This window comes from Acinonyx jubatus, chromosome D4 (assembly GCF_027475565.1).
Source record: "Acinonyx jubatus isolate Ajub_Pintada_27869175 chromosome D4, VMU_Ajub_asm_v1.0, whole genome shotgun sequence".
NCBI lineage: Eukaryota > Metazoa > Chordata > Mammalia > Carnivora > Felidae > Acinonyx > Acinonyx jubatus.
Window position 1 is genome coordinate 8,565,031 of NC_069391.1, and position 20,165 is coordinate 8,585,195.

General features: G+C 52.4%; 2 protein-coding genes across 23 annotated transcripts in view; one reads left to right on the plus strand and one right to left on the minus strand.

The window, feature by feature from the left end:
* The window catches only part of RALGPS1 (Ral GEF with PH domain and SH3 binding motif 1), a 273,614-nt gene that overhangs the window by 105,039 nt on the left and 148,410 nt on the right, over nt 1-20,165 (minus strand). The window lies entirely within an intron of this gene.
* The window catches only part of ANGPTL2 (angiopoietin like 2), a 34,223-nt gene that overhangs the window by 3,937 nt on the left and 10,121 nt on the right, over nt 1-20,165 (plus strand). For 2 of the 10 annotated variants that reach the window (XM_027035160.2, XM_053204593.1), the window contains exons 2-3: nt 7,529-7,600; nt 9,678-10,543. In XM_027035160.2, the coding sequence (XP_026890961.1) occupies nt 9,727-10,543 (817 nt within the window). In that variant the 5' untranslated portion in view covers nt 7,529-7,600; nt 9,678-9,726. Of the gene's footprint in view, nt 1-5,183; nt 5,366-7,528; nt 7,624-9,677; nt 10,544-20,165 lie in introns of all 10 variants that reach the window. The other 8 variants (XM_027035163.2, XM_053204594.1, XM_053204596.1 and 5 more) reach the window with 7 other exon arrangements.

Genomic DNA, 20,165 nt, shown 5'->3' on the forward strand with positions numbered 1-20,165 from the left:
CCCAAATAGAAGGGTTATTCAGCCACTGGTGACTTGGAGTTTGTGGTGATAGACAGGTCACATCAGAACCTCATGCCGAGGGTAGTTTCAATGACAAAACCATATTCTCTCATATTGACTGTAAACCATATGACTGATTTAATAACAGCTGGGGTCGGGGGGGGGGCAGTGACAGCTAAAACGTTACAATGTCCTGCTACATGTGTACATCAATGGCAAGACACATTCTGATCACAGAAATGTTCACATGTCGGGTGGGGGAAGCCAGGCGGCTCACAATCGAGCTATTGTGTTAGGTCTACTCTCGGGTGAAACCGACCAGCCTCTCCTGGGCCCAGGAGCCCCAGAGCCTCAGCCTCTCCCTGCTGCCCAGTCCTCCAGAAAGGCAGGGCCCAGACCATCCAAGTAAAGCCCAGAAGGAAGTCTATCATTATGGCCGAGAGGTGCCCGAGACCCGCTCAGCTCCAGGAACGGGCCAAGTCCTGCCTGAGGCAGCCCCAGTCCAACCTCCACGAGGGAAAGGTTGTGTCTCTTAGTCACTGCTGGACCTCCAATACTCAGGGCCAGGCAGAGAAGGGATGTGTGGAATGAATGAATGAATAAACGAACAAATGAAGCAAGCCAGCCAGCCTCAGACCAACAAGCCTCTCAGCCCCATGGTGCCACACAATTCCCGTCTGTGTCGTGCAGCCAAGGCCCCTTTGGAGTGCCTCGACTCCCACCTTGTGTGCCCCCAATCCTTACCCCCCCAGCTGGACTGATCCTCCCTCCAGCCCCCTGAGCCACCCCATCAGGGTACTGATCACCACTGCCCCTGCTCTCTGTCCCACCTACTACTGTGGGCGCTTTAGAACAGGGACCGACCTCGCTCCCACTCTATCTCCAGCCCCATTACAGTGACTGGAACAGGGGAAATGCTCAACGAATGAATGAAATCCTTGAAGTTCTATTTAGGAACCCAAATGCCATGCTGGCTATTGGGTATTCAGTGGACAACCAGATGAGCTGTGTCTTAGGTGCTGTGATGGATGCAGGAAGCAGCCACAGCGGCCCCTGGAGGCTGGGCGAGGAGGGGCCCTTGCTGTGGACAGTGGCTTCACAGGGAGGTAGACTTGTGAGGTTACCTGAGAGAGGGAGACAGGAATGCTTCGGGCAAGACACACGGGAAGGTACTGAGGCAAAAAAGAATAGTATGTGCAGAGGCAGGGAGCATGACCACAGAGGCTGTTTTTCAGCAGGACACTGACATGACCAGATGTGAGCTTTAGAAAGAGAGGCCTGGGGCCGCCTGCAATGTAGAGTGAAGGGGAGAGGGGAACCAAGGGCAGGGAGGCCAGTTAGGATTGTGTGGGGAAGCAACCGGGCTCTGGGGTAGACAAGCCTGGTTCTGAGCCCAGCCTTACCACTTGGTAGCTCTGTGGCCCCGGGCAAGTGACTTTGTCCTTTACCTTTGTCTCTCTGTCTGTGACATGAGAATAAATGTAGGCCCTAACTTACAGAGTCACTGGGATCTGTGAGACAGGCACAAAATGTGCTTGTCCCAGGTCTCAAGGGATGAGCCCATGCCAACAGGCCAAGGCGGCCTTAGGTGCCAACCACTCAGCCTGGCCTAGAAGAGTAGCTCCAGGCAAGGCCCAAAGTTCCCAGGAAGCCACCCTGGGGGCAGTGCTGTCTGCCCCAGTCCCTGGCTTCTTCCTTTCATCTGACGTTCCCCCGGTTCCAAGGCTCCAGAGCACACGCCGGAAATGCAGCAGCCAACTCAGAAGCCGGGCTCTGAGATGGCTTCTGCAGACCTTCCCCGCCTCTGCTCCGTTGGCTGGGGCTCCTGGCACAAAGGGCTTGGTGCGCGGGCTTTGGGGGAATCTCAAAATGGCTCCCAAATAATGCACCATGAAAAAGTAACAGCAGCATCCTTGTCCCCCCGGCAAAGGCAACCAGCTCCCCGCGGCCTAAACCACATCCCCTCCTGCCCTATGATCTCACGGCATGACCACAACCCGCCTCCCCATGAACTCAGCCCTTCCCTGGAGCCAGCAGCTCACCAGTGACAGGAGCATGAGAGCCCCCCACTGCTCTCTTCCGGGAAAATCTCTCCGATCTGACACTCTCTGTTTCTCTGGCTCATGCCTGTGTTCCCGCCACCCAAGACAGGGCTGGACCCAGGCTGCAGCAGCATATGATGACTGGCTGGCGGGGAAGGCTCAAGGACAGAAGGATGGATGGGTGAACAAATGGCTCATTTGAAGGTCTTAGGAGAGCTGAGCTGGCAGGGTCTGGGAACTGGCTCCAGACTCCTTGGGTGCCCACATGGGCTTCTGGTGGGAAATGAATCACAGGATCCTGGGCTGGGAGGAGACGGCAGTTGGAGATGTGGCTGTTCCCTCCCTGGCCCCCAGGGCTGGCAGTGAATCACCTAGGACAAGTGACGCACAGTCCCTTCAGGTTTCCTAAGGTGAGGACACCACTGCTCATCCCTAGATGCCCGTTTGGGGGCCTCGCCACTTGAATAGTCAGGAAGCGGTTTCTAACATCCAACAAAACTCCCCCTTGTACTGACCTGAAAGCCATTTTCTACTGATTCAGTCCAGTGACTAAGAAGCAATCTGCATCCTGGCCATGAAGCAGACAGGCACCTTTTGTTCATACTGACTGGGGAAACAATCTTGATGGAAGTGGGGGCGTGGATATTGCAGCTGACAGCTGAATCCCAGTCGTGGTATTGATTTCAAGGGACCTTAGACAGGTGACCTGACCTTTCTAGATCTGGATTTACTCTACTGCAAAATGCAGATGTTGATTCTTTTCTTCTGGGTGTAAGGGGACCATATAGTTTGGTACCCAACTAGGACACTTTTGAAAGTAAAAGGGGGTGCTATCAATAATTCCATAAGATAACAGGCCTCAAGTGGGGCCAACCTTATGCATAGGGCTGTAAGTGCCAATGAGAAAGGGCACACTGGGCACCTGGTGAGTTTACCACAAACAAACAAGGGGTGTTATTATCTACGCCTTTGGTCAGGTGGTCAGCAGGACCCTCTGGGGTCCTTTCTTCTGGAATTTTCCTTTATCTGGATCCCTCCCACATCCTGGGTTACCAGTTGGTTTGGGTACCACCCCACCGGCACACCACACATCTCAACGAGCTTTCGTAGGAAAAACTGTCAACTCTGAAGTTTTGATTTTTTCCTCTCTGTCCTGATGTTGCCTTAACAATCACAATTCGTGCTCAGGTCCATCAGACTCACTCGAGCAAAGCTCAGGTTCCCAGCTTCCCCAAAGCCAGGTGTCAGGGGCCAGCCGGGCACACTTGGGGCCAGGCGGCAACTGCAGACTCCTATCCTGCCTTGGCAGAGGCCCACTTCTCAGGCCTCCTGCAGGTCCTCTGGCCTGGACGATCTGGCCCTCCGTGATCACAGAACGAGGGGTCAGGGCTGGCGACAGAGGGAGAGGTAGGTTCTGGGACCCCTTCACATAGCACTACAGCCTGGACTGGTCATGAGGCACCACCCTGAGAGCTGGCTTGAAGCTGGGGGTTTCCCTGGGGATCCCAAGAGCTCTCCTGTTCTCCCCTTGCCTACAGGGGTCAGAGAGCAATTCTCTTCAGTGTCCCATCACCCCAGCACTTTTCTTTCCACATATTCAGCATGGCATATTTTAGGGTTCTGCTACTGGCTCTGCTACTTAGTAATTCTGTGACTACAGGCAAAATGACTCATGGTCTTAGACTCTCAATAGTTTTCCTCACCTGCAAATGGGGATAATTGTCAGCTCTGCCGTTAGTCTTAAAAGCATCTTTGTGGGAATTAGAAAATGGCTGTGATACAAATATCCAAAACGACAAAGACCGTGAATGTAAGCTGTGCTCCCTAGAGTTGCATAGTGCACAACCTGGGCCACCAGGCATGGCAGCCCTGAAATAACAGGCCTTCCCTCCTGAGGCTGTTGGGAGGATTAAGTAAGATCATGTATATAAAACCCTTGAGTCATAGTGACAACTGACTGTAGTTATTATCTTTAGTGTTTGAACTTTTCTCATTCCTAACGCCCGGGCCACCAGCTTCTGCTGCAGGGAAGGACACAGAGCTCCATCTTTTAAAAATGATTCTTCCCACAAAGTGGCCCCATGCCTGGGCTGCAGTGCCGTGGTGCCGAGTGGGATGTGGACACACAGTGTGTGGCCCCACCGCACCAGGCCAAGCAGGGACGCTCGGGGCTGCCCACTGGAGGCTGGGTGGGACCCAAGCCTTGGGGAGGCCGCCTCCCAGTGTGCAGGGGCCGTCACGTGGCTCAGTCACACCAGCTCCACTTGTGGGGAGGGAAACCCGTACATAATGGAAACTCCTCACAATACAATGTGGAAAAGCAATTTTAAGAATCGTTTTTATTTTCATTTTGAAGCCAAGGAAAATAGTTGGGAGTTGCTTTTCTTTGTTGGTCATAGGAAGAAAGTGAGGAGCACCACTTTGATTGGAACAGAGTCCTTCTCCCGGCCGAAGATGGCTGGAATGCTGGGGAGGCTTATTTCTCTTGGGGTGCAATTAGTTGAATAAATATCAGGAAAGCAAAAGTAAACACACTCATTACTGCCCATTAAGAACTGCCAAAGCAGCAGAAACACTGGAGAGGGGCGTTAGAATCTTAAGGGAAAACAAATGACTCCAAAGCCAAGGGCAGTGCAAAGAGTACAGCCCTTGGTGTCAGGCTGACCCGAGCTCTCAGCTGGGTCAGTTCCGGCTCTTATCTGCCCTATGCTCCTGGGAAAGTCACTTAACCTGTCTGGGATTCAGTGTCCCCATTTACAAAAGGGAAGTGGGGGGGACAACCACCTCAGTAGATCGTCCGTGGCAGCATATGTCAGGGACACAGCCCGGCACCCTGTTCCTTCTCTAACCCACTGGGCCCAGGCCACTCACGCCAAACCCAGACCCCATGGAAAAGTGACAGGAACCCCCAGAATCGTGAACTTCACCCGTGGTGGCACCCCTGGCAGTGCCATCTTGAGAAAGATACCAGACAGCTTCTCGAGCTGTAATTTCCTCACCCTCAAAATGGTATGACCCAAGTCACTAGCTCTGAATGTTGGGATGACTGAATGGGACAATGTGTATGGAAAGGGCCTTGTGAACCTGAAAACCTGTGTGAGTGTTAATGATCAAATGTGGTGCTCTTTTCAACCGAACAAGCGCAAGAAATGCTGTGTAAAGGCAGCTTGCCCGTCTCTTGCTTCTCCACTCCTGCCCAGCATCACGTGAGATCCTGGGACAGATAGCAAGACAGCCAGTACCCAGTCTGACCAGAGGGCGGCTTGGGGGCTGAGAGGGGAGGCCAGACACGCCTCCTGCTCAGGGCCCAGCTCCTGTGACAGGTACAACTTCCTCCTCTGAGAAGCCGAGTAATCAACTGTGCTATCTCCTGGGCGGGGAATGGTCGGCGCTCCTCACTGAGTCCGGCCCCGCTGTCCGCCACACTATTGTGTTATTCCCATCTCTAGTTGAGGTAGCGTTTCTATGTCCCTTATGTAGTGTGCAAGGTGGGCTGGATCACCCCCATTTCGTAGAAGAGGCTCAGCCTTTAGGATCTCCAGCCCAAGGGCACAGGTTTTGCTGGAGAAGCTCTGAGAGCCCACATGTGGGAGGGGACAGGCCTCAGTGATAAGCAGTGACACCCTGCCAGGTCTTGAGGCCTGGGAAGGTTGGGAAGCCAACCCTTTCCTGGAGCCAGGTTGCCTCCCCGTGTCCCTGGAGGTTTCCTGGCCAAGGCAGAGGCCCTCACCAGCATCAGCACCGGCACTAGCAGCTGCCTCAGGTGAGCGGCCCGTGGGAAGGCAGTCCCGGCCTGCCCGCCCCAGCCGGTGGTGCGGCTCCTCACCATTGTTCTGGGCCAGGAGTGGCCGTGGGCTGGTGCAGGAGCAGCCGGAGCGCTTTGGAAACCAGGCAAACACTCACAAACTTACCCTGGTTTCCACTAACGTCACTGCAGCCCTACCTTACGTAGCCCAACCCACAGCAGAGGCTGCCGAACACCTTTCTCTGCCTGGTCCAAAGGCCCGAACTGGCCCCGGAACCATGCTTAGACTTTCTCATTCAAGCAGAAAATAGTTCCAAGTGGCTCTGGGGAGCTCAGGGTCTGTTTTGTAACGGCGCACCAGCTGGCACCAGGTGGACCCTGAACCTGGGCTGCTCACCAGAGAAGCCCCAGAAGGGCCAGGGGAAGACAAAACCTTCAGGTTCTGTGTCATGCTGGTTTTAGCATAAATTAATGTGAAGTCAGAAAGTGGTGATGCTAACACTTTGTTTGTTTGTTTTGTCTTTTACTACTAAAGACTGGATTAAGTACGTTTCTGTGCACTCAGGGAGAGTTTGAAGGCTTGAATACATGAGATCAGATCAGGGAAGCTTTCCTGACCCTTCCAATTATCCCTGGTTCTGCCCCCTTCCAGCTGTGTGCTCCTAGGGAAGTCACTTAGCCTCTCTGAGTCTCAGTTTCCTCATCTGTAAAATGGAAATAACAACAGAATCTTAACAGTATCTACCTTGCAAGAATTCATTAAAGTAGAAAATGCTTGTAAATGCTTTGAGCAGGAGCGGGTACACAGCGAGCACTCAGTAAACAGATCCTATGGGTGTTATCGATAAATATGAACGGCCTCCTCCTGTGCGGGTGGTGTCCCCTCTGGCAGCCACCTGCATGGGCTCCCCTGGCTCCGCCTCCCCATCGCCCTCCTCACTATGTGGCAACTGCTGGCAGGTGTGCCTTTTTATTCAGTCCACAAATATTTATTGAGTGCCTACATATTCCAAGTCAGGCGTTTGGCACTGCGAGTGGAGCACACAACACCCTGCCCTCGTGACGGCTCCGTTCACGGGGTGCGGTAGGGAAATGTTCGATGTCTACTGGTGATGAGGACTCTGGAGGGGAAGGTGGTGAAGTCACAATGTTAAATAAGCAGGGAAGGCCTCCCTGGGAAGGTGACATCTTAGCAAAGACCTGAAAGAGGTGAGGGAATGAGCAATGAGGAAAGAGGGGTAAGAGTGTTCCACACAGGGAACAGTGTACAAAGGTCCTGAGTCACAAGTGTGCTTGGAGAGCATAAGGACCGCCGAGGAGGCCGAGGTAGCTACAGCGGCATGACCAAGGATGAGGGGAGTCAGAGATGAGGTCGGGGGGGGAGGGGGGCCAGGTTGGGAGAGCCTGAGAGACTATCTAAGCTTTTTTCCAAGATGAGGGTCTCCCAGAGGATTCTGAGTAGAAGATCGGACTTTTTTTTTAAGTTTATTTATTTGAGAGAGAGAGAGCACAAGCGTGAGCGGGGTAGGGGCAGAGAGAGAAGGAGAGAGAGAATCCCAAGCAGGCTCTGTGCTGTCAGCATGGAATCCGACACAGTGCTCAATCCCATGAACTGCGAGATCGTGACCTGAACTGAAATCAAGAGCTGGACACTTAACCCAACTGAGCCAGCTAGGTGCCCCAAGATCAGACTTTTCTTTCTTTCTTCCTTCCTTTCTTTTTTTTTTTTTTTTTTTTAAAGGATCACTCTGGCTGCTGGGTTGAAGATAAACTGCAAGAAGCAAGGGCAGGGGCAGGTCCAGCAGCAGACCAGGTCGGTCCAGGTGAGAGGTGAAGGTGGGTTGTGCCCGGGTATAGGGGAGGTGGGGGGCGGCAGCAGGATACTGAGAATATGCCCTGGATATTGCTATTACAAGCTGGTGGTGATTAGATGTAGGTGGAGTATGAAAGAAGGAAAGGAGTCAAGGATGACTTCAAGGTTGTTGGGATGAGCAACCAGGAGAATGGAGTTGCCATTTACCAACATCGGAGAACATGGCAGGTGAACACGCCAGATGGAGGTATGGGGATGCCAGTTCACTTCAGGACAAGTTAAGTTTGAGAGGCCTAGTAAACAGTCAAGTGGAAATGTCAAAGGAGCAGTTGGACGGATGCGTCTGGAGTCAAAGGGGGAGGTCTGGGCTGAAGAAATAAATGTGGGAGTTAGCAGTGCCTGGAAGCCACAAGACCGGATGAGATCACCGAGGTAAACAAGAGGTCTGAGGCCTGAGCTCTGAGTCCCCCAGGACAGGAACAAGAGGATGAAGAAGCAAAAGAGACAGAAGGGGCAGCCAGTGAAAGAGGAGGAAAGGGTGACCATTGGGAAAGGAGTCTAAAAAGGGAGCGACCGACCATGTCACCCAGTGCGGAGAGGCAAGTCATAATGAGCACCAAGACCTGGTCACCGGGCTTGGCAATTGAGGACGCTGGTGATCCTGTCCAGAGCACGTAGAGTGGAGGGGAGGGGCCGGCCCCGATGGGAGTGGGCTCAAGAGAGAAAGAGAAGACAGGGACTTTCTGGAAACTGGGTACAGACAACTCCTTAGAGGGTTTTGCTTTTTACAAGGGGAGCAAAGAGGAATGGAACTGGAGCCGGAGAGGGGATGTGAGGTCAAGAGAGGACGGGTTTTCTTTAAGTTGAGAGAAACAAGAGCCTGATTATAGGAAAAATGCGATCATGCAGTGCTGGAGCACTGTCCTTGAGCAGGCGAGGGGAGGGATCTGTGCACGTCCGTCCCCTCCCTCTCGGCCTGGCCAAATCCTGCTCATCCCCCGAGGGTCAGCGTAAAGGTCACTTTCTCAGGGAAGCTTTCTTGAATCCTCCGATTAGGTCAGTTCCCTGCTCTACCCTTTCACAGCGGATGCTATGCTGCTCCGCGGCTCTCCAGGGACTGTGCCACGGGGCATAAGCCCTGTGAGGGCAGGGCTGCCTCCGGCCTGTTTGTGGCCGTCCGTCCAGCAGCCAGCATGCTGCCTGGCACCCCAGAGACGTCTGATGGCTATCTAGTGAAGGGACGAATGGTCCAAGAGCAGAACTGAAACAAATCTGGACACACACGTCTGTTTTCCGCTTCCGCCTGCCTTAATCACGTCGCAGTGGCCGGGACCTTGCCGTTACTGGCTATCACAAATATTTGGATTTAGAAGAGCTCAGTTGTTTGTTCCTGTTTGGACTCAATAGCTTGGCTAACACACAGACCCAAGCCATGCGGCTGGACACATCCTTCCATTGACACTGTCCACTACCAACTGAACACATTCCATACCGCGTGCAGTGATTCGTTCATTTAACAAATATTTGCTGAAAGCCTGCTTAGTGCAGCATCCTGGGGACACAGGATGGAATCAGACCCAGCACCGGCCCTCATGGAGTGTGGAGTCCGGCAGAGGAGATCACACAGAACTCCTATTCACCACGACTGTGACCCGTGCTACCCAGGGAAAGCCCAGGGGCTAGGAACACGTAGAACGGGGAGATGTGATGGCCTGGGTAGCGTGGGGCAGAGAAGGGAGATCGGACAAGCTTTCCTCTGCCTCCCTGCCCCAGCTGGGAGCTGCCTTCAGGTGGTGTTCAGGCTCGGGTCAGGAGCTCAGCGACGGGGCTGGGCTTTGGGGCTGGCTCTGGGAGTGGCAGGGCTGTGGCCTCCTGCCTCCAGATGCCCCGGTCCCCTCCCATTTCCCCTCGACCTCTGCTGAGACCTGCCTGTCTCCTTCTGCTGCTTCCAGAAGGGCTGCCTCCTGAAGCTACATTTTTGGAAAGATCTGCCTGGCGAGAAGGCTGAGCTCATTTATGGCACAGGCCGCTGGCAGTGACAGCACCGTTACTGAATCTCCCTTCTGTTTACTTTCAGGTTTTCACAGGCTCCGTTCGCCAAGAGGAACCACCATTTTGCAAGGACCATGAGGCCGCTGTGCATGACATACTGGTGGCTGGGACTGCTGGCTGCCGTGGGAGCAGCGGCAGGCCAGAAGGAAGGCTTGGAGGGCGCCGAGGAGGGCTCGCCCGGCGAGTTCATTTACCTGAACAGGTACAAGCGGGCCGGCGAGTCTTCGGACAAGTGCACCTACACCTTCATCGTGCCCCAGCAGCGGGTCACGGGCGCCATCTGCGTCAACTCCAAGGAGCCCGAGGTGCTCCTGGAGAACCGGGTGCACAAGCAGGAGCTGGAGCTGCTCAACAGCGAGCTGCTCAAGCAGAAGCGGCAGATCGAGACGCTGCAGCAGCTGGTGGAGGTGGACGGCGGCATCGTGAGCGAGGTGAAGCTGCTGCGCAAGGAGAGCCGCAACATGAACTCGCGGGTCACGCAGCTCTACATGCAGCTCCTGCACGAGATCATCCGCAAGCGGGACAACGCGCTGGAGCTCTCCCAGCTGGAGAACAGGATCCTCAACCAGACGGCCGACATGCTGCAGCTGGCCAGCAAGTACAAGGACCTGGAGCACAAGTACCAGCACCTGGCCACGCTGGCCCACAACCAGTCCGAGATCATCGCGCAGCTCGAGGAGCACTGCCAGCGGGTGCCCGCGGCCAGGCCCATGCCCCAGCCGCCCCCCGTCACCCCACCCCGGGTCTACCAGCCGTCCCCCTACAATCGCATCATCAACCAGATCTCTACCAACGAGATCCAGAGCGACCAGAACCTGAAGGTGCTGCCTCCCCCCCTGCCCACCATGCCTACCCTCACCAGCCTCCCGTCCTCCACAGACAAGCCGTCGGGTAAGTCCTTCCGTGAGGGAGCCCGCACCATCTGGGCCTCAGAGCCAGGCGCCAGGCTTCCCTTGGCCGAGACCACAAGTGGGGGAAAAGCCACGGCAAGTTGAAGCCGGGCCAACAGACTTGCGCAATCCCCCAGCGATCCCTCGGGCCAAGCCGTGGCAGCCTGGGGGGGTGGGGGTGGGGGCAGCGTGCCTTAGACGGATGCTCCAAGGTAGAACCAGGAACCAGGAAACCGGGAGAGTCTCAGAAGAGAACAAACGTTCTCTGGCTTCTGACGGGCAAGAGCCCCAGGCCCGTAGTTTTCGGGGCTCTGTGTTAGATGCTCTGTGTTGGCAACAGGATGTCTCTCCTGTAAGCTCTTGTGCTGTGCCTGGCAGAGAACTGGCAGCTGATAAATGCTCACCAAAGAAACCAGCAGTCAAAGGAAAAGAACGTGTTATCACGGCAAAGGTATGATAAACACGTCGTAGGGGCTAGGGGATGGGAAGGAGTACTTTCCATACACTTCCTAGAGTCTGTTGCTGTCTAGGATTTTCAGTGACGATTCCGTATACTCTTAAATACATGTTTCATCTTAAATACGGTAATTTTCAGAACATGGTGATGGGGGACACACGTGATGACTTGGTACGTTTGCAAGCTTGAAAGCTTGACCGAGGTACCGGCGTTGGGTATTTCCATGGATCTTGATTGTATCACTAACCCCTGAAGCTCCTTGTGGAAGGTTAACTGAAAAGATAAGTAACTTGCTCACAGGCTTAGCCTGCTCAGGCTGGATTGGAATTCAGGCCTTGTCACTTTAAATCTAGGGCTGACTCCTCTGTGCTCGGAGAGTCTGGGGGGAGCACAAGCCCAGCCCCCTGAAGCTCAGCCTCACATCCATCCAGGACTGTATGAGCCTTCCAGATGGGCTGTCAGATGAGAACTGGATTCATCTTTGCCGAAACTAACCACTTATCTGCTCCAAGTCAGTGATTTGGGTACCACTTCATTATACAAGCAGGGAGATATTTTTACTGAAAGTATCCTGTTTTACACTTATTTCACACTTCTGAAAATAACCACCAGTACTGGGAAGAGCAGCTTCTTGCTAATTCCAGAAGGGGGTGGCCCATGCAAAAGACAAGGGCAACACTGTGCAGGCCCGTGGCCGCGAGCACCTGCCTGCAGCACTGCGCAAGAAAGCCCTCTGCTGGGTTTGCAGGTTGAGAACGTAAGTTCTGAAGAGACTGACCTAGATTCAAATTCTGACTCCCCCACTGGTTAGCTCTGGGACATCAGACCAGTCACCTTGCCCCTCAGAGCCTCCGTTTCCTCTGTTTCAATCTGTCAATTAGGGATAGATTAAAATAATGCCTACCCAAAGATAAGATGAAATACTGGGGAAAAAAAAATGTGTCTGGCATGGTGCTGGGCCCATGGAAAGTCTCAGTACTTGGTAGCTCTGGGTTTCCTTCCGTTTTGGTCTCTTTATCTTAAAGCAAGGAGATAGAAATAAACAAACAGTCCCTTTTTAGCACTGGCTTTCTACAGCAGATGACTGGTTCCTCTGTACACATGTCTGTTTTAAATCAGAAGCTCTGAAAGAGCGGGCAGAGCGTGCTAATATGTCTTGATAGAACGCCCAGAGGGTAAAACGTGCCTTTGGGCACCAAATGAAGGCTCAGTTGAATGTTACACTTGTGATGTGAGCCTGGCTGACCTCAATGGTTACCCAACAGACCTCTTCTTGCCTAAGCATCTCTGGTTTCTGAATCCATGATTTCAGGACATTCCTGAGCTTGAACTGAGCTGAGAGGGATAAGAGTGTAGAAAGAAAGACCTAGCTTTGCATCCACCTCTTATTAGTGGTCTGCTTGTGAGAAAATTACTTCACTCTCCTGAGCTGTAATTTTCTCCTCTGGAAAAGGGGGCAGGAGTTATGACACAGCAGGGTTGTTGGGGAAACTCAATGCAATCAGGCATGTGATATTATGTCACCTGGGGCAGCCAAAAGTAGAGGTGCCCCTACTCTGTGCCAGTCACAGCACCGGGCTTCGGGGAGTTGGTAAAAGCTACAGTGCCAACCTCCAGGAACTCAGTCTGGAGGAGGTGGAAGATGTGTGAATGCACTGGGATGTATCCAGTCCCTCTCAGTTCCTCCGTCCTCTCAGTTCCATCCCCCCGAGATGGGCACATCAGATCTGACAAAGGATTTCTCTGGGGGGAGCATCTATCGAGGCCAAAATTACCAGAACATTGTAAGAACTGATGGGACCGACACAACGAGGTACCTGAAATCAGGAATGCAGCGAAAATCATGGGCTATGCAGTCACTGTGGTGATACCATGGTGTGCTAAGTGCCCTGCAGAGTGGTGAAGGAGGGGCTATGGGGACACTAAGGTGGCACGCGTGACTGAGTCTGCCTGGAGTAGAAGGGAAAAGGTGGACGGAGGTGGGACTTCCGTGAATGATCTGGAAGAGTCTACCAGGTGGACCGAGGAGTTGGACAATGGAGTTACTAGTCAGTCCCTGATGGAGATGGGTCTGTGCAAAGTCCTGGGACCATGGCCCTACTCTGGGCACCTCAAATGGTCTGGACCCCCTGCTTCTTCACGTTCACAGTCCATCATGGTCTGTGTGCATTCCAAGGCCCCTGCACACACCCCAAAACCCACTTTCTCTCCCACTTAAGGAAGCACACCTTCATGGGAGGGAATGGCAGTGACTTCATGTGGACACAATTTATCTCTAAAAAAAAAAAAAAAAAAAAAGCCCTCCCAAATGTTGGTAGTGATTGTTGGTAACAGATTCCCTGTGACCCACCTCCCCACTCCAGATGTCATCAGCCAGACCTGTGGAAGCTGAATGGGCAGGGAGGGCCCAGTAGTTTCCTGGGGCTGGATGACACCCAGAGGAAAAGGCAATGGCCTCTCAGCCAATCAGCAGGGAGCTCTTATCAGCACTGTTCTGAGAGCTCCAGGGCAGGTTCTGCGCCTGGAAGACAAAACCTTCTTCTGTGCTCTCACCCATGAGGTCCTTTGTTCCCAAGGATAGCACTGGGCCAGAAACACCTTTGCGTGCAAGACTTGGCAGCTTCTGAACCTTTCATCCCATAACCTCAGAGCCATCCGCTATTCTCCTCATTGTCTGGGTCACTCAGCCCACAGCTCACCCTTCCCCCGGGGACTGAGGGAGCCAAGGCCGCTTATCTGGAGCCGCACTCACCAGCTTGTTCCCAGCCAGACAGTAACAGCCTGGCCCCAGGCCAGGCCCAGGCCACGGAGAGCCTGAGGGAGGGAGGCCCAGGCAGCTCCTGGCTTCCCTGGTGTCTCACTGGGGTTCTGTCCTGCCTCCCTCAGGTCTGGCCAGACCTGGGGCGTCTCAGTAAGGATGATGCTTTGACGAGGCCTATGCCAAACGGCCCTCCCTGTGGCCCTGTCTCCTGGTGGGCCGGCTGTTGCTGTCCACCCTTCCTCTTGTCCTCTCCACTTTCTAACACTCACACATCCCCTGACCTCCTTCTCCATGTGTGTGCCCTGGACACATAAACACACATACACGCACGCACTCATCACTCAGGTCCGCCATAGAGGAATACTGCCGGGGTCATGAAAAGGCACAGGAACAGAGAGGATGGAGCCTCAGTGCTGGCCTTCGCCCCAAATGGTCCAGGAGGCCTGGGACGCTGTCCCTCGGCTCTGTGCGGGCACAGCCGGGCACAAGCCAGTCCTCCTGCCATGGCACCCGCCCTCGAGACTGGTCGCAGGAGGACAGGCAGTGTTAGCACCAGCTGCCACAGCAAGGCCCTGCCTGAAACAAATCCTTAAAAATCAAAAGGTGCAGGCATTTCTAGCTGCTTTCTCTCCTGAGAACATCATCAGCTCAGGTTGCTTCTCAAGGGATCAAGAGGAGACCACAAAATCAGAAGAGATTAGAGCTCATTAGGGGCCTCATCAACCCAGAGCCTTTCACTGGCAGAATTAAGATCGGTCTCTGGACGCATAGCTTCCAGGATGTTGAGGTTCAGAGAGAGTAAGTAGCTCAGCCAAGACTACACCGCTAGGGAGTGCCTCAGCCAAGACTCAAACCTGAGTCTGTCTTAAGCATTCTGGGATACCGCACGTTTCCACGGAAAGGCTGGAGGGGAACTGGTGTGAAAATCACTGTATAAACGCTTGAATTGGCCCCCAAGTGCCTGCAACCTGGGATGTGACCCTCCATCACTATTCTATGTACTAGGTTCCAAGCACCTCCTTCTAAAAGAGCCCTGGGAACAGAGTTGGGGGATTTGCTATAAGGACTCTTACGGTTCTAACAACACAAGACAGCGTCACTGCAAACTCATCACTATCATGCCGTCCCCTTATTCAGGTATAGGAGAGACCAACCCAACCAATCATGTGTGGCTAGCTCCCCAGTCGTACAAATGGACTGTTGTGGGTGAATTTAGGTAGTAGACTGTATCATAACCCTGAGATGCAAAAAAAAAAAAAAAAGATAAAGCGGAACTGAGTTAGCATCACACTGCAGAATGTCTAAAACAACTGAGCTCTCCCACAGAAAACCTAATATGTGCCTGACTTCCAGTAAACGGACCCAACTGAAGCTGCAGATAAATCTGATTTAATTTGTACTGAATCTGGACACATTTTCTGGGTTTATTTCTACTCAGCATTTCAACGTACAGCAAAATCGGAAGTCCTGATTTCTTTAAATACGTTAAATACATAAAAATCAGCAGAGGTGATCTGTTCTTGGGGCCACATTAGGTGGCAACCACATTGTTTCACTGCTAACACAGAGACCACCCGTTCCCCCCACCAGATGCTCTACGGCTGGGTAGGCACAGACAACTCGAACGAGTGTTTTCCCAGGTGGATTTTCCCTCCTATATTTTACTTCCCCCTGTGAGGTAGGAAATACGTATGTTATCGATTGTGGATTTAAAATAGAGAACAAGACAGATTACACTGTAGCTTCCATTCTTTCTGGAGGTCAAGCAATTGTCATTCCAGGTGAAAAGCTGTTGGTCCCATGTGCAGACCAGCTCCAGCGACTGGGCTTCCAAGCCTGAAGCTCTGTAGGGACTCGGAGAGGCACCTGGGAATTGTGAGGACGGGAGGGTGACCGTAGCCACCACCAGCTCTGCCTTTCAGTTTTCCGAAGCTGACGGAAAACCCAACCCAGGTCTCTTGCCGCCAGGGCTTGTGCTGTTTTCACTGCACTATGCTGTCTTGTTCCTGAAATGTTATTGCTGAACAAAGTAAGATTCTCAAATTCATTACAAACTACGTAATCCAGTGATATTTCAAAGAGCATTCTTTGCTAGCTTCTTCATAAACAAAAGCCACTGGAGTTCAAGGTGGGTCATCTTCCTTCTGGCTCTGCTTTCTCTTTTCTCCTCGGATACCTCGGGGAACGGATCACAGAGAGCCTCGAGTGTGATGGCAAGCTCTCCCTGCCTGACTCGGGTGTTTTCCAAGGAAGACATTCAGCTACATACAGGCTCGGTCTCTTTACAGCCCCACGGGATGAACTATCAACTTGTTACTATTAAAAGTGGTGATCTGGCATCTGTGGCCTAGAAATCCCAACAGTTTGGCACTTGGCAGACTAGAAGCCATCTGGAAAATCCTGGCGCTTGGGTATCTGCAGCCAGCTCCAAGCCACATAGATGGATTGCTGGGGTGAATTTGCGCAGTGGACTGTATCATTACCCTGAGATGCTCCCCCAGGAAAAAAGAGATTGATAAAGCAGAATTACATTAGCATCGTACTCAATGGTGTCTAAAACGAAGGTGGTTATTAGGTGTGTTGAGCGTGTGCTGTAAAAGTAATGTCTCAACTTCAGCTACCCCTGGGATGACTCTTGAGGAGGAGCGCCTTAAAAAAAGAAGCCTGACGATCCTGGCTTTGTACCTCAAGATGAGCCAGTGGAACCACAGGACCTGGAATGCTTTTATGTAATGCTTTTTTTTTTTCAAATGAATAAGTGATTTTCCTTTAGCAGATTTTTAATACAGTAATTTAAGTTAGAATTACAGTGTATACAGAGAAATTTTGCTAAGAAAAAGAAAATTTTAGTTTAAATGACTAATGTTTTTTTAAAAAACCAAAAAAAACCCCTCTAACTGTTGAAATTAAGATGTCTTAGGGGGTCTGTCCAGAGTAACCTCCAAAAGAGCAGAAATCCAATCGTCTGGCAGTATCCCAGATACAACGGGCAGACTTCCTACGGCAGACCGTCCACACGTTCCCAGGTTTTGGTTTGGATCCTGATGACCCTCTGCTGTGGGGCTCCTGTTCCCAGATGTTCCCAGACTGATCACTGATTCTCAAAGTGGGAAGAACAGAAGGAAGATGACGAAGAGAACGTGGCTCACGGTGGTGAAGAAAGGAGAAGAGATGGGGGAAGGCACGCGGGGCCCTAAGGGACCCTTAAGTGCTGGCAAGATGGACACTCGATCACGCCCCTGATGAGGCTCCCACCCGAAAGGATCCCAGAGACCGATGAGATGACGGGACCCCAAGCAATCCTAGCACGGTGACACAGACTCAGTACGCTGCAGCAGGGAGAAACAGGCCCAGAAGGCAGACGTGAGTTCTAACCCTAGAGCCTCCTCTTTCCAGACATGCAGTCTCCCTGGGACTTAGTTCCCTCCCTGTTGGAGAGGCTTGTGAGGAGGAAATGAAAGCCCGGGTAAAGCACCTGGCTGGCAAAAGGCTCCAGGTACATGGCAGTCATCATTCTTATTCTCTTCCAGTAGATAGATAGATAGATAGATAGATAGATAGATAGATAGACAGACAGACAAATAGATATATCATAAGGCATCATGGGAACCCCGAGGAGGATTAAGTAGCTCTTCTGGGGCTGGGGAGGACTTCCTGGAGGAGGAGATGAGGAGGCTGAGGGCACAGCAGATAAGCACTCAGAATCACTGCCCCCAATCATCCAGAAATCACGAAGAACAGGCTTGGTGCTGGGCAAATGCCCTCTTTTCAGAAAGAGAAAGGATGAAATACTAGAAAATCTGGAACAATTAGCTTAAACCCCAGTAAAATTATAAAAAAGATCAGAGAGAGGGGTTCATGAGCATTTGGAAAATTAAAAGGTGATCAGTGAAGGCCAACACAGGTTCTGTAAGCACAAGCCCATAAGCTGATTCCCTATCTTGGAAAGGGTTAATAGGTTGGCAGACCGCTTGAACACCACCTGCCCGGTACCTGTGGGTTGCCGTCACGGGTCTGATCAGCTCTTCCACGATGTGCCTGCAGAACAGCGCCGTCGACCTCTGGACTGAGAGACGCTTGCTCACTCTCATCGCTATATCCAGGGAGGCTCAGAGTGCTGCCCGCCTCTGCGTCCAGTGACATCCCTGCCCCGGGGCAGCCTTGGGTGCCACTGAACCACTGAACCAAAGGAACTCCGGGCTTCACCCCGACCAGTCTTGGGAGCCACAGTGTGTGGCTCAGCTCTGCACACAGTGAGCCCACCACAGCCCCTCCAGGGCGAACCTCTTTTCCCTTTTAAATTGCTTTAAAGCCCATCTTTCTCCTCCTGCCCAAGGGTACTGATGGAAACCCAGGAGTGGGCACAATGCTTTTGAAAGTGTCCTTTGGGAAGGAATGCTGCCAAGTCTGTTTACCCTGAGGTCAGACAGGCAGAAACAGGACCCCTTTATGCTCTTCGAGGGCTCCGGGAGCTCTTACATGGGAAGTCTCCCCGTGTATCACATCCGCTGAAACACGCCCACCTCCCACATCTAATAGAACTTTCACTGTAAAAATTTTGAACGGATTTTTTAAATTTTGCTCTTTGAAATTATTTGGCCAAGAGTAACACAATTAATTTATGGCTGGCTCTGATTTCTCGGCAAACATCAGGCATGTTCAGGAATTCTTGGGAAGTGAGGAAAATCTAACCTACAAATTGTTTTCAAAAGTAATAACATTTTTATGAAGACTAAATTTAACAATTAATGAACTTGACAAGATGTCCCACTTCGTAGAAATTTAATTACATACTTATAAACTTTGATTTTGCAGTTTTCGTATTTTAGAGCCAATAAATTTTTTTTAGGCCTCAAATACTTTCATAAACTCCTGAAAAGCTCGTCAGCCCCAGGCACCGTGCCCGTCGTCTGCGGACTACAGCGGCCTCCACGGTGGGCACGCGCGTTTGGACCCTTTCCCCGGCAGCACCAGCAATGACACCCATGACGTCAGCTCTGAGGCCCTACAGGAACCTCAGGTGCCTTTGCGAACACACCAGCTGTTCCTGTGTTTAGGTTACTGTTTCGTACTCCGGTTCAGTGAAAAAGTGGTGACTGACATGGAATACATATGTTCACGACCAAAATATTATCTATCCAAGCCTTCTGGATAAATAAGGCTCAAGCAGCCCCTGTAATTCTTCCTCACCGATCCCCTCTCCGGGTGTCTGCTCTCCTGCCCTTCACCCAGGACGCCTGGCGAGTCCTGACGCTGGCCAGGGCAAGACTCACACCTAAGCAGTCCACGTGCCTTGGCTCTCAGATGGATTAATTTGGATAGGAAATTCCAGATCCAATTTCAACAACTAGTCAGTTCTCCTGTTAGAAAAATGTTTCAGGGAGTGGCACAAAGACTTTCTGGAGACAGATCATCGGTGAGAATAATTGAAAACAGCATACTGTTCTCACGAAAAAGCAGCGCGTCTCGGTACTATCACAGAAGCCTCTCCCCGGCGCCTTCCTACGAACTAAAACATTCCTAGAACATTTCCCACAGGCCACAGGGCCTCTGCACAGCCTCAGGTGGTCAAGTCCTGAGACTTGGGCTTATGGGTCAAAGAGGCCAGTCAGGCCGCTGGCCAGCCACATGGTCTGGTCCAGCTGATGGCCAGGAGGGACTCTGCTCCTCTCTGCAGGCCTCCGGAGCAGCCGGGGAGAAGAGGCATCACTGTCTACCCACTTCTTAGCTCCAGGCCTCCAACGTGCTGCCAGTGGGCTTGGTCAGATATTCACGGGGCCACGTTTCCCTAGCAGGAGGGGTGACTGCACTGACAGCTGATGCAGTTGGTAACCCATTTCTCCAAAGGGACATGAGTGGGCAGGTCAGGCTGAGCTGGTCTGCCCCCAACCCAGAGAGGAACCTGGGGTTAGGCAGTTACACTTTGGTCTGGCCGGGCTGCAGGCTCTAGCCCAGCTTTACCAGAAAGGCGCTTCACCGGGCATACTGAGCATGGGATCAGCTATCAAGAAGTGGTTCCTGGTTTCCTAGGAGGCTATGCTTCTGATGTGTAAGAACCCCAGACAGGAAGAAGGAAGCAGTGAGGGGACTCAAACCTGATCACCTCCAACCCTCACCGGGTTTGACACTGAGGTTTGGGGGCCCAAGACCTGTATACTTTGTGTTCCCATCGCCAGTATCCCTTCTTCCTGAGGCCTCCCGATTCCAGGCCCTGTGTGCTTTCCACACCCTGTGTTGCTTCTCTAAGGAACCACGCAGGCTCAGCTCGGCCATGGTGACTGCACTTCCCTTCACGTGGAACGTTCTGGCTACAGCTCTGCTGAGAGTGTAAATATGGTCTTTATAGAGATGAGGTCGGGCACTACTCCGCTCGGAGCCGTGGTGCTGCTGAGTTAGTGTTGGCCT